The sequence below is a fragment of the Falco peregrinus genome, chromosome 6 (assembly GCF_023634155.1).
Source record: "Falco peregrinus isolate bFalPer1 chromosome 6, bFalPer1.pri, whole genome shotgun sequence".
Classification (NCBI taxonomy): Eukaryota; Metazoa; Chordata; class Aves; order Falconiformes; family Falconidae; genus Falco; species Falco peregrinus.
This window is the reverse complement of record NC_073726.1, coordinates 42,979,067-42,995,650: the sequence shown is the minus strand read 5'-3', so window position 1 is coordinate 42,995,650 and position 16,584 is coordinate 42,979,067. Positions and strand designations below refer to the sequence as shown.

At 46.2% G+C, this 16,584-nt stretch overlaps 1 protein-coding gene across 2 annotated transcripts in view; it reads right to left on the bottom strand.

The window, feature by feature from the left end:
- The window catches only part of PRICKLE1 (prickle planar cell polarity protein 1), a 66,562-nt gene that overhangs the window by 8,137 nt on the left and 41,841 nt on the right, over positions 1-16,584 (bottom strand). The window contains exons 1-3 of one of the 2 annotated variants that reach the window (XM_055807114.1): positions 7,908-8,081; positions 2,472-2,651; positions 90-203 (exon numbers count right to left, since the gene is read on the bottom strand). In XM_055807114.1, coding sequence (XP_055663089.1) covers positions 90-203; positions 2,472-2,603 — 246 coding nt within the window. In that variant the 5' untranslated portion in view covers positions 2,604-2,651; positions 7,908-8,081. Of the gene's footprint in view, positions 1-89; positions 204-2,471; positions 2,652-7,907; positions 8,082-16,584 lie in introns of those variants that run through there. The other variant, XM_055807113.1, reaches the window with a different exon arrangement.

Genomic DNA, 16,584 nt, shown 5'->3' with positions numbered 1-16,584 from the left:
ATATAGACCCAGGTAGGTAATTCTCCACGTAAAAGCCGCCAGGGAGACAGACCTAAGCCCTGACGGTCCATCCCAGATGCTGTATTTACCTCATTATCGTGGGGTGGCAGCTGATAGAGAAGTTGTTTAATGCGGTGCTTCTCTCCAGGGCTGTTAATGTAAGGGACCTTCTCCTCTGGCAAGCAGGCAAAATACAGCTGGACCTGAACAGGAGGAACGCAGTGTTCAGACCGAGGGACACACATCACCCAAGCACTGCAGGCGTCCTTCAGCTACTGTTTTATCTCGGGTCTCATTTACGAAGGTTACGCTACATTAGACCTGTGGCAGGGGTTGTGCTGAAAATACGAGACCCAGATGAACCAGCTCAGCAAACCTGAATTGTCTCTGATAAAACTAGCACCCAGCTGCTGAATTGCTTTTCTGGAATGCAATTTGCAGTGACAATTAGGGGGGTATCATAAATTATGCACATGTAATGTTCTCATTATTCCCACCCCCTTCAGGGCTGGTCAACAACCTCATGGAAATTCCAAGTTTCCTTCTGCAATTTACCGCACAAGGCATGAAGCTTTCCAGAAAACAGCCACTATATAAACAAATTTAATTTGCTCTCTGCATTTTACACATTGTTGAGACAAAAGCTGTTTTGTAGTCTCCTGCTGATCAGGCTCACCCAAAGCATCAGCTTTCATTGCTTCCATGTGGGCTTTGGTAAGAAGGTGGAAACATCCTTCCCTTGGGAGGAGGCTGGATACAGCCACATTTCAATCAGATGCAAATTAACTACAAAATTTTCATGGGCTGCATGTTTTTGATAAAGGAATCAATATTACATGTACACACCTATCAATCTTCACTCTTTTTTTTTTTTTTCAGAAGAAAATTATGACAGGAAAGCTGTAATGAACACTATGACAAAGCCCAATGGCAAAAAATATTTTTGTGGAACAGCTACAGATTTATTGTTTTTCCTACGCAGTTTCCAGCTTGTCACGAGGCCTGGGGCTGTAAATAAGAGCTGAATATTGGCAAAAATATTACTTGCCATCCAGATTTAAATAATGCTCAGGTCAACAGCTTATTACTGTGCAAGACAGATGAAAAAGAAGCAGTAATCAGTCACTTGACTCGGGAAGCAATCAACATTATATGGGACAGGTTGCACAAAACATGACTTGGTCTTCATTTAACCCAAACTGAAACATCAGAAGCCCACTTACTACTGACTGTACTTCAAGAGGCTTCAGGAAAAAATAACAACATGCATTGAGAAGTGAAGCTTTAAAGATACTTTATGCCCTTTTCTCAATTTTATTGCACCATTCTCAGCATGACTCATTCTTCTTGGAAAAAAGATCTTCAGTGAGTTTGAGCTAGTTGGATCATGAGGGTATTTTAGGGCATTTAATTGTGCTGGCAGAATGTTAGCTTGCTGTTTGCCTTAAGGTCTGATTCATCAGGATTCTTATATATGCTTAAGTAAGTGATAAAAAGTTTCCCTAAAAATAGCCCACTATTTGCCATTCCTGCAGACTCGTTACTTTATTCATCATCAAGAAAATCTCTGCACAGCAAAACAGAGATATCTTCTGCGCCTTTACAGCTATGGAATGTATTATCTTGTCAGCTGAAGGAGAGTTGCTCTGCCTTCAGTAGCAGACACTACAAAGCCACTCTGTCCATTTAACACTGGAGTCTGAGTTCTGGACATTAGTGAGTACACAGCTTCAGCACAGTTGCAGTATCATCAAGTAAATGAATACCACGAGAGATTCATTTTCATCTCCCATGGCAACTTGCCCATCAATAATTTCATTTTTATTTCCATTACCATGGCGTTGTAAAAGATAAAGAAGAAAGGGGAGAAGGGAAGGAACAGCCCAGCCAACCCACGGGTGTCAGCTCTATAGAGACCATAGAAGAGAAATCCTGGCACGAACAAATGGCAGGCATACAACTATTTAAACAAGCGTAAAATACATTACTACTTGTCACAGTGACAGAACACTTCTGTTTATGTGCGCTGTAGTAACATACGTGTTCTGCGTGTCGAATGCCTAATTATTTAAAGAGTTGTCCAAGTGCAGTGAAGTACTGGCCAAGTAGCACACATGCCACAAAGTATGGAACAAGCTTTAATTTAAGCTAATAACTTATTTCAAAGAGAAAGCAAATTTCTATGCTGCTTTTTAGACTTGACAATACATACCTCTGTGGCACATATTTATTGAAAATTCTTGACTGGGAACTTTTTTTTTGGAACATAAAAACTCCTCAGTGTAGAGGATCTTAAGCTCCCTAAACAGAGCCTCATTGGAACAGGAAACAAAACAAGATGTGAAGAGTTCTAGATGAATTTAAGTTTTATACATTGTAAGAATTTAATCAAGACTTGCAGAGGCAGCGTATCGCTCCCTTAGACAGTCCTTACAAGGCTTATTTTAAAAATGCAGAAGCACAGTTGGTACCTGCTCCGGTCTGAGGCCAGGGGGGACCCAGGCATATTCTTCCAAGGCACACCCAGAGTCATCGTCAGATGTTGAGCTTCGCTGACACCCGAAGACGAGATTATTGGCCTTGGGGTCCATCTCCAATGGCATAAGTGTGAAGTATTAAATATTTCAGCTGCAGCTCATCAAGCGATTGATCTGGAGGAAGAAGTTAACAGAGTTTTAATAAATTTGAATGTGTAACAACTAATTATCAATGTAAATGATCTTACAACCGTTTAGTATTCCTTGTGCTGCCCAGAATGATAAATGACTGAAGCATCTAAAAGAAAAACTAGTCAAGAGAAAGAAAACTAGACACACGCTACCACGTTTGGCAACTGCAAAGAATTTCAATATTAACACTTGTCATCTTCTACACTTGTGCTCGTTTCACATCACAGGTTGTATGCAGGTGTATCTGGGAAAGACTCGCTGAGCAGCTATTATCAATAGCAATGACATGAGCTCTTCCTGAAGTCATTACTACCACCAATCTAGTAACACAAAAGACATGACAACTGCGTGTCAAAAACTGAAGAAATTGCTAGGGAAAGACTGTTGTGCAAGTAGCATCCTGTTTTTCACAAGGTAGGCACAGAGCAGTGTCTGCTGGATTCCTCCGAGAAGTTTGTTTTAGCTGTATCAGAGCGGAAGGGCGTTGGTCCAGTTAAATATCTGAAATCCAATTATGCCAGATTAGGCTCTGTAAAATACATCATGATTGTTCTGTTAATTTAAAACCCTACAGGGAGATGCTTCTCTTGATTCATGAAGCCTGCAAAGCTTCGTATCAGTGGGATCATTTTGAGTCACAACTGGCAAAGGTGGTTCTCACCAACATCCACAGCATCCTGCAGTAAAAAGCTTATTAGGATAAATATCTTACATTAGTTCTAGGGGAAGTTCTTAGGAAATTCGGACCAGGAATTTCAGTGAAATCCACATAACCAAAAGCAGAGAGGATGCATTCTACCATGACAGAGGTTCTGACCACTGAGGATAGAAACAAACTTGCTTTTGCAGTACAACATTACACACGAGCTGTGCCTTCCCTATTTTAGGCAATTCTTCAACGTATCCTTCTAAACACAGATGCAATTTTGTCAGTACTAGATCTGAGCCATAGAAAATTTTAATCTTGACATACAGCCTTTCTGGTGGGTCTGAAGGGGGAAGCAATCTAAAAACTTCTGGTGGGTCCCACGTTACATTTCCAGTCTTAGCGCCACCATTTCAGAGAAAATAAGCTGCTGCTAGATCACAGGTGGAAGAAAGATTTAAGCCCCCTTACCCAAGTATTCAGCTCGTTACTCAACAGGAGTTTCTCATCCTCCAAGCATGAGGCACTGGTTAGTGCCAGGCTCTGTTGAATTCAGTACATAAACCCAAACCTGTTCCATAAAAAATGGCCACATGCATCCAAAGCTACAAACTTGGAGAAATTACAATATTCAGCATTACACAGTCTTACCTACCCCCATTTTCAATACATCTGTACGTAACCACACCCAGTAAAAAGCAACAAAAAATTACTTAACTCTTCCACTGGGCTAGTGCTCAAAAAAATGAAACTTGTTTGTGAACTTCATTCCAAAAACTTATGGCTGGAAAATACACTATTTCTGCTGCACTGCTAAGATGCCAACACGCTTCTATTACACTGCATAGCTGCACTGTAATAGAAGATTGATTTAATATTTGATGGGGAAAGCAAACCTGCCAACCTCCGCTTTGAGAGCAGGCTATTTCTACAAAGCTTGTGAGCTGTCAAGCAAATTTCTGAAATTTTACTCTAGCTGCACAACTTCAGAAGGTTAGCGAAAACAGTTTCTAAGCTTAACATCACCATATTATAAATCTCTGTCAAGGAAGGTGACTAAAACCAAATCCAATACTAAAACCTCAGTACTATATATTTAAAGTAGGGAGACAGGCATCCTTGTATGTACTAGACCCCTTCAATTAGTTTCCTTGAGAAACAATAAGTGATACAAAACTGTTTCCCCCCTCCAGGTACTAGTGGAAATTAAGTCAAGCATGAGGTATGCTTTGTTACTACTTGTATAAAACTAGGGTGCAAGGAGGGACAGAGGAATACCGTGACGCAGTTAAGAAATCACTAGCAAAAAAAAAAAGGCAACAGTGCTTACTGTTGCAGGTGGATGGGGATGCTCAGGTTGGCAGCTTGTGTCCCTTATTGACACCCAAATAATTCTTAAGTGTAAAAATCACTGTGAGTATCGAGAAGTCCAAGTCCTTCCAAGATGATCTTAGCAACAGATGAACTGTTTTACAGTTTCCCTTCAGGAAGGTGCAGATACCTGGTTTACAATAATGTCATGTACTCACTGACGCCTAAGCTGGTATTTCCAATTCTTACGGCATTGCAACATGAGAGCTTGCGTTGGTCAACTGTCCCTTTTCAAGAACAGGCTCCTGCCCAATGACCCAGGAATAAAAGGAGTCACTAGGTGAAACACCTTTGCCAACATTTCGCTAGGCAGCCTGACCCGAACCGCACCCCAGGCAACAGATCTGAAGTGTAATTTAGGCTGAGACAGGTTCAGCTCTGCCAGTCCCCGGGCACTTGAGCAAGGTGCACCCCTGGCTGGCTCACACCGCATCCAGCGCTCAGGAGCACAGATAACCGAGTAATTGCTTCATATTGATTAATCACAAACCTCTCTGTAGGATCAGAAATTAACTTCTCTGACTTTCTTCTCTTGAAAGATAAAGAAACAAAGCAAAAACTGAATGTCTGAAAACATGTTAAGTCTTCTGAGGTTTTTTTGAACACTAAGGCTACACGCTACTTCTATGTGCCAAAAAGCGGTGCTAGGTAATGTTGGGATATCAGGTACAGCAAAGGTACAGAAGTGCAGGAGCGCTGCCTAATTCCAAAGGAAAACAAGGCACCACACTGCTTTTCCATGGACCACTTTTGACACATCTGTTTCAGACAGGATGCTCCAACAAGAGACCACCACAGGCCTATTTCCCGGTGATACAGGGCAGGTTGAAAGCATGGCTAGTAGAGAATAAAGGAAAAATACACCTTACCTCCAACTGTAAAATGCAACTTTACAGTCAGGGTGCTCCTCCCCTGATAAGGCAACTGGAAATGTATAAAGCGAGGTTCATAAATCTCGATGAACCAAGATTACTCAAAGGACAGCATTCACTTTAAAAGAAAAGCTCTATTAGCCATAGAGCTAATGTTAAGCCAGCTATAAATGACTGACAGTACACCATATATCAATACGGCCATGTCACAAATACTGTGGTGTTGCTGAGAGTGAGGCTTCTAAACCACCCCAGCTTAACAGCAGGCTATCTGCAGAACTATTTTAGCAACTGCTTGTTTAGGAGTTCTCCTTCCTTTCCTACTCCAGTGTAATTTGGTTTGCATTTTAAAACTACAGGGTTCTTCCTCCCTGCCCCCCAACCGCACTCATCCTTCAAAGTGATCCGTTTAAAATGATCACATCCTAAGGAGGATTCAAATGAATATAAACAACAGCTGAAAAAATAAATGCTTTCCGAGGGATGAGTAGAAAGGTGGTCTTTCTACTCCTGCCATGACATCTACAAAACACAGCAAGGATGTTTTGTTTTGCTTCCTTAAAGTCTGTGGAACATTTTGAGGTTTCAGCTCTGTTCAAATACTACCTCTCAAAAAAAGCTTCAGAGCCTACAAGGAGGTATTTCACTGGCAGCTTGACAACTATGAGTAACATAATTGAATTAAACAGCTACATCTGATTGTAAAAGAAAAGCAATTAATACTTTTTTTCCACAGATGTATTAAAATGACCCTATTATGACAAAGTTCTTGGAAGCAAAGATAAACTACGCTCCTAATTACAAACCTATTGGTACGCAAAATACTAGGCTAGCAAGCTTTGAGCAAAGCTATTGCTGAACCCATACGAAGGTTATCCCCATGCTAGGATTTCCAGCTCACTGATTATGTTCACCCCTGACCAGATAGAAGAGGTCACGATTTGTGAGCACAGTTAGACAAACATCTCCTTGCCCATCCCCTGCTGTTTTACTCTGTCCTGCGGGGCAAATTGTTTTAACAACTTTTTTGTTAGAAGGCTTGTTAACAAGGCTATAGGGGATACAAGATGCATATCGCATGCATCCATTCACAATGAAGGCTCAACGAGTTGAGATTAGCGTGGCCAGCCCATTCACCTGTTTATTTAATCGCCGGTCCGGTCCACGATAACTACATTAGAAGAAGGGTGTAAAACAGCAGCAATACACCACCACAAAGTAACTATTAATAATTTAAAGACTATTTCCAATAGCTATTATGCAAACGTTCAAAAAGTCCCATTCCCTAGCCACAGTACAAGTAACTATTTACAGACAGCTCTGCTGCTCTGTACTCGGGAAATCTGGACCCAGAGTTGATGAGTGGCATTTTTATCAGCACTAGCACACAGCAACTTCCTCAGCTGTTGGGTCCTTTGAGTAACGACCTATCCAGAGCAGCAGGGGGTGGAACGAAGGCTGTATACTTGTTCATTCAACAAACCTTTATAGATGGGCCCCAGAAGTAAGAACTTTTTTCCCCTCTCTTTAGCCAGCACGCAAGGACCAACTGAAGACTTAAACTGCTTTCCTCCTCTAGCATCCTAGCGCAAAGATCACTTTTCCACCTGGAAGTCAGATGATCCTTCTCGGGGGTATTTTCTTCTGACGAGCCATGCTGCAAAGACAGGCTACCTACGTTAACAAAAGGAGGAAGCACCGTGACAAAGCATCGCCCCACGCCAACACATCTGATTTGGATGTGTTATGCTTGGCGCTGCGCGGTGCCTGATGGAAACACAAGCGCAGGCTGCAGTTGGGCAAGAACCAAACCGCTGGCCAAGGAAGCGGTATTCTCACGGATGCTTCCCCCCTCTCTCCTTAAGAGGGTGTACAGATTCAGAAAGAAAGAAATCGTGCCTTTTACAGCCTCCCATTGATTTTTTTTTTTATTCTATTTTAAACAGCAGCCCGACTTTACTCCAATGTACACATATACTCAGGTTTCACCCCGTCACCTGTTGGCTCCCGAACAACACCCTTCTTTGTTAGGGCTCACAACCCTCATTTCAGACAAGTTTCCAGAGAAAACACTTCAAGCAAGTGTTCAGTAAGTCACGAGACTACAGTTGTCAAAAAAAAAAATCCGCGCTTAGGCCGGTTTATTCTGACGGACGCGCTGCGCCGCGGCAGCTCAGGGCAGCGCGCCGGGCCGGTGCCCGCCAGCAGGCAGCGCCCCGACGGGCTGGCGGGGACCCCCCCGGGCCTCACAGACATGACGGCGGTCAGAGGCGCCCCCCGTCCCCGGGTCCCCCCCCCTCCAGCCTCCCACCGGCGGGCGGGCCGCGGACACAAGTAACCGCGAATTACCTCTTGGCAGGACCGAAAGGGCGGCGAGGCGGCTGGGGCGCCGGGAGGCGAGGGGGGGCGACCGATGGCCGCTCGCTGCGCCCGCCGCGTGAGCCCGAGCCCCCTCCCCGCTGCCCCAGGGCTGCCAAGGCAGCGGGCACGGCGAGGCGGCCGCACTGCTCACCGCGGGCCGGAGGAGCGGCCAGCGCCAGGCGCAGCCCCGCCGAGGAAGGGGCGGGGGGCTCCGCCTGCCCGGTCCCTCCGGTCGGCGCCGCCGCTTCCCCTCCTCGTCCCGCCCGCTGGGAGCGCGGCGGCAGAGCTACCTGCGCCGCCCCCCGCCCTCCCTTCCGCCCCCCCGGGGCTGCGGGCCGGGCAGGGAGCAGCCTCCCGAGCGCTCCTCCCCAAACGCACCCCGGAGCGGCCCCGGCAGCGCCCGCCGGGGGGCTCCCCGCCATCCCCCGCCGGGGGCAGCGCCGTGCGCCCCTCACCGCTCGGAATCTCCCACCGACCTTCCCTTCGAAGCGCTGCCCACGACGGGGGAGGCGGAGGGGGGGGGGGGGGGGGCGCTCCTGCCACCGACCCCGGGGCAGGAAGGGTCGCCGGCCCCACCGCCTGCCCACCCGGGGGACCAAGCGTTTGCAGAAGCAATAAATTTCTGCGCCGGGGACACGCGGTTTAGCGACAGCGCTTTTGTTCGCCCCGACGCCCGAAACAGATTCCCCGCCCCACCCTCCGCCGTGCTCCGGGCTGACCCGAGCACCGAGAAATTAAGGACGCGGGTAAGGACGGGAAAACACTTGGCCTATTTACATCGCTGTGTGTAAATAAAAATAACGCAACCCGGGGCTGAGGACCACGGCGAGCAGCTGCCCATCGCTGCCTCGGCCGGCACGTCTCAAGTGAGAAAGGAGCGCCCGCGCCCCGGCTTACGCACAGAACGGCAACACCCGGGCTACCGGGGCACGCTCCGAACGCCCCCGGCCGGGCACTGCCGCCTCGCTGCCACCCCCGGCCCCCGCGGCGGGGCACGGAAAGCGCCGGGAGGCGGCGGCTCGTCTTCAAAGGCTGGCGGGGCGGGCAGCCCCCGCGGCTGCAACCGTGAACGCCGCGCTCAGGTTTCCTCTTTCCCCTTCCCTCCCGCTCTTTGTCTCCCTTGGGAAGTCATTATCAAAGGGAATTTATTCGCGCTGCTCGCGGGGTCAAAGTGGCACCCCCCACCCCCCCACCCGCAGCGAGGGGCAGCGGCCACCCAGACCCCCGCCGAGGGCGGCTTATCCGCCCGGGCGCGCCGTGCGGGACGGGGCACTTGGCAGACACCTACCGCTTCCCCCAGGAACCGAATCTGCATGAATTTCAATTCCCCTCTCCTCACTCTGCATGCTTTGCCCGCAGGGTGCTCGGGGGAGCCGGCCCCGACGGGTAAAGGCGCGGCGGCTGCCGCGGGCAGAAGCGGGGCACCGCCGTGTGTGCCCCCCGTCCCCGCAGCTCGGCCGGGCACAAGCGGGTTTCCAGGGGGCCGGGAAGAGCCCCCCCACACATCCCCCCCCGTGCCGACGACCCACCGCCGGGCGCAGCCACACAGAATGGGAGGCTGATGGATCAAGGCCAGCACCGGGCTACCTGATCTCAAGTCGCAAAGCCTGTCCTGGGTTCACGACGTTAAAAACAGCCGACCTCAGGACAGACCCGCTGTGGCGGGGATGCACAGAGGCCTTACACCCACACCTGTAACCGCAGGAGGACGAATGAACTCCCGCACCGACCCAGGCCCACGCCATCCCAGCCGCGGTCCCACCGGGCTCCTGCAGCAGAGGAAAACCTGCTGAAACTCCAGCAAATTAACCAGCTCCAATCCTTCCACACCCCATTTCACTTCCATAAGCAGTTTTGCTGGTTGTACTACCTCCATTCTTAAGCTGTTAAATTGTTTTGAGGCCAAAGCTGGTGTATCACTTGGCTGAACCAGAGATTTTGTCAGAGCTTTTGTAAGTGCTGGCTTTACAAGACCCAGACTGTTTCTATTCCATTTATTGGACTGAGCAGACCCCATCTGGTGGCCAGCTGAACATCTGCCAACTCCATTCACCATTAATCAAACATGGAAATGTCAGGAATAATGTTTATTCTTCCCCACTACACAACTGAATTAAATACCAACAATTTACATATATTGTCTACTCCTTTTCCAGGGGTGCCTGACCTTTGCTTAGTTGTTCTGCGCAATGAGGGCTCACAGTGCCTGCACAGCACCCTGCAAAAAGGAGAATCTCATTTAGGGACTTCAGCACAACCAACTCAATGGCCATAGATCCATTTGCAAAGTCTCCTGCAGCCAAAGAAGAGATGTTCACTTTACTGGGCAGTCAAATTATCCCCGATCTTGCTAACACCTCCCTGGACGCTGAAGAGTTTGAGGGCACACAAAGATAGTTGGCTGCACCACTCTTTTTCCTGGACTTTTCTGGCTTGAGCACAGAAACTAGTATATTGTTCTGAGCAATACACTTAGAGATTATCAGGCCAAAATCAACTCTTGTGATCTTCTAGCCTGAAATCACGTGGTCGTAAGATTTTTCTAAAATCACTGTCTGCATGAACGAACCATTTGATTTTGATTTTAGAAGTACCAGCAATGAAAACCCTACTACAACTCCTGTTAAAGCCACTATAGCTCTTGTTAAATTGTTTCAAGTAGTCAATTATTTGAAAACTTTTTTCTTTTAATCACAGATTGCTGTGTTTCAGCACTCAAATGCTGGATAGTATGGTACCCTTGAATGTTAGGCTGAAGAACCAGATATCATAACTCCCCTTAGGCATTTGCAAATTGTGAAAGTCATTCCTTAACTATCTCTTTTGATGCAAGCTGCTTCCACAAGAACGAATGTGTTGCTATGATATTTTTTTTATTTTTACACAACAAATATGACAACATACTTGTTCTGTGAAGCATAAATTATGCTACAGAAGTTGCCTGAAAAAAAAAGAAAGCTAAAAAAAGACAGGCACAAACCAACTTGCCCTTTAAGGCACGTTCCACATTCTTGACTGTACTGGATAGAGCTGATTTTTCAAACAACCCGATGCTTCAAGGGACCTGTAATGGATATGGAACCTTTTGCCCTAAGGTATTAGCACAGATTTAGTCTAAGTAACAACTTACTTGTACTACTGACCAGGCCAGGGGGTGTTCTCTGGCCTGTAAGAAATTCGCTAAGGGTATCAGGGTGGTTTCCCAGTTTGCAATTATCCACATCAGGGAACACCCCCCGAGATAACACTAGTAATTGCTACTTCTGTTGGCAGTCACAGAAGAGAGACCAAGGAGCAGAAAACAAATTAACCTCTTGTGCTTCAGAGGTGCCTTCTCCGGGTAGGACAGTGGCATAACACCCACCTCTCAAGCCTGATTAGTTCCGTGGATAAACAGAAGATCGCCCTCTACATCATCACCCTTTAATGATCACCACCTCCACTCCAAGAGTTTTAATTAAGCATCATCTCACCTGTTCATTTAAAAGAAAAAGTTGTGAGTCAGCTATGAAAGGTGAAAGTATGTAGTAAGGCAAATGGAAGCTAGAACAAGAAAGAAAAAAATCTGTAATAATTCTTTCAGAGAAGTCAATGAAAAAATTCTTCAAAATAAACTGGGTTTTGTGTTTTGAAACGAGACAAACCAAGAAAGGTTTTGCATGTTTCTGACAGCACAGGAGGAGTCCACAGAGCAGGAACTGCAACTGCTCCCCTGGGGATTATACACAAACCAAAGCCAGCGCCTGACTGAATGCAGGCAGGCATGCCCTTCAGGAATTTTAGGGACAGCAACTCAGCCACATAAGGTCCTGCCTGCAGGCTACAGCCCAGGGAGCTCTAGGGTGTGTTTCCAGCACCGAAGTCCTTTCCACCTTCAGTGGCCCCAGGTGTATGCCCCAAAGGAGCAAAGAGGCCAGAGTAAGGGAAGTGGTTCCACCACCTCTGAGCTGACCTACTGGAAAACCCAACCCAGTGACAAAATGCTGGTTCAGTTCCCTGGACCTACCAGTGTTAGCACAAGTTAAAACCAGGATGAACTGTCATGGAGCTGCAGGCTCAGCTGTCAGCCTTGCTCCCTCTCTGTTCTGGGAAAACTGGGAGTCATGGGCCTTGCCAAACACAAGTGCAAGAGGGTCTTCCTCAGCCAGTGCATGAACAGCCTGACCTCAAAGACCCTTTCATATGATGCTCAAATACAAGTGAAATTTAACTCTGTTCACCTTGGTGTGTTCAGAAACCCCTGTGGACATCCACCTGCATCTCTGGATACCTAAACATCCAGTCAAACCTGGACCTAGGTCTCCCAGCTTAAGAACATGACTGGGGAAGTATGCCATCATAGGTGTGAACAATTTACAGAATTTTGCCATCCTATATGATCACTAGGAGTCACCCGACACCTGGATGCTTTTGAAGCAAAGCTGAAGAAGCCTTGAAGGACCTTAATGGGCCACCAGTGCAAGGCCACCCCTCTTTGTGCCACTTTGCACCTACAGCCATAGGTGAAACCTCCTCGTGCCCTCCCTGTTCCACACCACTTCCTCCTGCCCACCCAAACCAGGGAGGCTGGCACCAACAGCGGATCACCACGTGCTGCTGGGAGCAGAGGCCGACCAGTGCTGTTACTGCTGACTGGTGTCTTCCTGTACTTTCTTTTTTGATGCTGCAAATAAAGGGCATGGAGGCAGCACCTTGTGATTCTGATGTCTCCACAGTATGAATCTTTGCCAATTTTTAAATAACATTTAAAAATGCAGAGAAAACCAGCTCTGTAGGAGACATGCCAGTAGAAGATTATATGCAACAGAGGGGGAAAGATACAGGGATTAGAAGGAAGTGTGCATATGAAATGCAACAAGTTAAATAAGGATAAGATGACTTTGCCCAGCACAAGTTTGTGACTGAGTTACAGTGCTTGGTTTCCACTCTCCTCTTTGCTGCATTCCCTGTGATCCTAACAGTCTGCCTTCTGCATCCCCTCAGTGCCAACAGAATGGGGACAATGCCCCAAACAACTTTAGAAAATGACAACATCCAATGGAAATATTAGCATTTGAGACTGTCAAGTAGCACTAGACAAAAAAAAATAATAAAAACAATAAATGCTCATTTTTTATTTTCACCCACTGAACAATGGCACAGGAAGCTGCCGAGGCATCCAACGACCAGGCATCAAGGAGGGAAACAGCACCTGAACAGCTTACAACAGAGACTTACACCAGCTACTGCTGGCCTGAGGCCTGGCCGGCGTCAGCTACGGCATGCTGGGAATGCATGCCTAAGAGAGATTTATTTTATTTCCTTTTCTTAATGCTCTCAGAGTTGAAGAAAAACAGACCTTTTAAAACCATGATCCTACTTTGCTTCAGCAGCAAAGAATTAAAGTTTCATTAAAATGCCCTTCCTTGTTAGATCGGGCTAGGACTTGCTCCTGAACCAACAGGTCTGTTACTGTATCTGGAAACTCTTAACCCCACAGGCTTTTCTGAAGACAGCGATCTTGATTTTTATCATAATTGTCTCCACGAAGCCCACAGTCACACGGGGCAGAGGTAACCGCCCGGGTGCCCACAATACTGCCACAACCACCAGCTGACGGGTGCTAGCAGGGCTTTCCTACCCACACTGACACCCTCCGTTAATTAGCACCCCATTTCCCAGGCTGCATAAGGCACAACAAAGTGCGCTGCAACAACATGCGCCTGCAACGCTTTGCTGGCAGCAGAGGCTGACGCAGGACAGAATCGCTGCTTGGGTTTTTAATAACACCCCAGCGCAAACACCATTATGCAATGGAGAAGGTGTTGCAGAACCAGTGCTAATGCGCTGTTTGCTTATTGAGGGACTTTTCAGCCAAGTATTGTGCCAAAGCCTGCGCCGACGATGAACAATGTCACTTTTACCTGTTTCGAGCTCTGTTCTCAGGCCTTGTCTCCAAAGAACTCCTTGCAATTTATCTAAATTGGTTTGGAAATTGATTTAGATTAAAAAAGGGAACTGCAAACTGTGTGGCTCTTCTACTATGGTCAACACATATATACACACAAAGGGATACAAACCCCAGGAGCGGGACATCCATGTAAAGAAACTAATATTTAAGCTAATGCTTAAGCTAATATTTAAAAACAAATTTCAAACCCTTTGTGAGTTTTATTGCATGAGTAATGCTCCAGTTACACTAAGTCTGCCCTGCCACTGGTGATGCTTTTCAACTCAGGAAAAATCCCAGGTGACTGAGTTCAAGTGAAGGCAAAGTTTGACATAGGGGATTATTACTGCTGCTGCAGCATCATATCCAGAGGAAAAAACCTCTCCATTTTAAGCCAAAGATGAGATTTGCAAAGGTTTGTGGTAACCTCTGGCTTAAAATCTGCACGGGGAGAGAAATGTTGCAGTCACTGAACAGGTACCCAGCATAGTGTTATGCTGCCATTTTCCAGAAGCCATATCTCAGCACACTAGAAATACAGGGGAGAGAACAATGCTTAGATTAACTATTAGTTTATTTTACCAAGTTAATCTCACAGGCCATCCTCAAGGCCACCAGTGATGCAAGGAGGATGTAAAAAATGTCAGGTGGATAATGAGATGCATTACACCTTTATTAGCTTTCTTTAGTACAGCAGTTGCAAGAGAGAGGGACTACCAGATTGATGGGCTGTCAAGACTGAAGGCTATGAAACTCTACCAAAAGGCATCACCAAAAAAAGATAAGCGTTTCAGTCTTTTGCATAGAAAGATCAATGGGCTAAGTGATTATCCCAGCCAGGTAAGCCTGGGAACAGTCCTCTCTCTCCTTGCTCAGCAAACAAAAAACTCTGTCTCAAAGCTGGGCAGGCTTCTACCTCAACAGAGGTTCATTGCTCTTCTATCTGGCCAGCTCATGCTCTCTGCCAATACTGTTACTGTAGATTTTTTGATTTTTACAAGGTTTGGTTTTCTTTATGCTTAAGAAGGCTTGTCATGGGCTAGGCAGCATTCAAATGACACCCTGAGTCCAAACACTCATGTGTAGTTTTACAATGAGTTTCCATGTGGCAGCCTTAAAACAGAAATTATACTCAAATCTCCTTCCCCTTCTTATTCTATCTTGTCCTGAAAAAAAAAAGAAAAAGAAAAAGACAGGAATAAGAGAAAAGTCCTCCACCTAACTGAAGTTCCTTCTATGACAGCCATGAAAGTTTCCGCTTCACTCACATACCTTGCTTGATTGTATTACAAATCTCCATAAACTGGCATCTTGCTAAAAAAAATTCCCAGTGTCTCATTTCTGAATGGAAGTCCTATAAAGTAACCCATTACTTTAACATGAGCATCAAACCAGCCCCCATCTACATGCCTGGGCAAATAAAAGTCAGTGTTTAAGGGGGTTCTGCCCTTAGATTAATGTTAGTAAGGTGAAGTTTGTACTAACTGTGTATGACCAACTAAGATGTGGGGTAAACACGCAAGGTTTAAGCTTGCTGTCTCTTTTCTTAGGAGGATTATGATTCAGCATGTTTTCTGGAAAACCCAAACAGGCTTTCCACTTAGTGTGAGGAATCCTGTTTGGAAGGTTACAAACTTTCTTTTGCTTCTTTCTCCACCCCCCCACACCCCACCCCCACCAAGTATGATTAGTTTTTCACTGCTGGTTTAGCTCCCAGAACTGGTTTATTGCAGGATGAGTGTAGCACAATTGTCAGTATTAGGGAGGGAATAGGAGGAAAGCCCAGAGGGATGGTCCCACTCCTGGTCAGTCAGTAGCTATTATAGCTACGCTGATACATCAAAACCACATCAAAAGGCAGCCAGGGAAGATGGCTTCACTGACACTTCTCTTGGTTGCCTGCCAAATGCCCTTGGGATTATGGACGCGGAGGTATGAACTGAGGAGAAAGATCAGGCAAGAAGTGCTAGATCAGAAAAAAACCCAGACCCAGTAGCGTCATAGTCCAAAGGCATTTGAAAGAGTCAATTTTCTCCTCCGAGTAGTCTCTTCACCACAGAGCTAGATGCTTGGGATTGGGTAGTTGGAGACACGTAAGTGCTCCTTTCCTTCTCTTCATCTCCACTGCACTTGAAATTCAAAGCCAAGTGGGCAGGCAATATCTGTTAGAGATGTGAGTTATGCCGGGTTTTCAGTAGGATAATAGTGCAGGCCTCCTTTAAACAAATATTCAAATAGAAATCCAGTTAATTGTTTCTTAGGTACCAGTCATTACCATTTCCACATCAACTGGCAAGATATTTAATTGTAACTACAACAGGGAAAATTCAGCTTAAGTCCCTTAAATATCAAGCTCCACCTCATCACCAACATGACATTACTATAGACAAGTCTGGAGCCTCCATTACATATGTATTTCCTTAACTGTATTTACAGAAATGTTTGCAGACTCTTAAGAATATATAATGTTATTTTCAGAGTAAAAGATTATAGATTATTCATAGTAACGAAATCCCTTACCTATGAGGCACATAGCACAAATGAAGATTGTTTTAAGAACACTCAGCTGGTACCCTTGACACCAGTGACCTTTGTATAAGCATCCATTTATCTTTAACTCCTTATGGTACTGTCAGCTGCTGAAACAGCAACTGCTTGACAATACCTGACACCTGATACTCAGCTGGCAGCCTCCAAGCTTTAACCTACACCCACCTGGATTTGCCAGCATGTCCC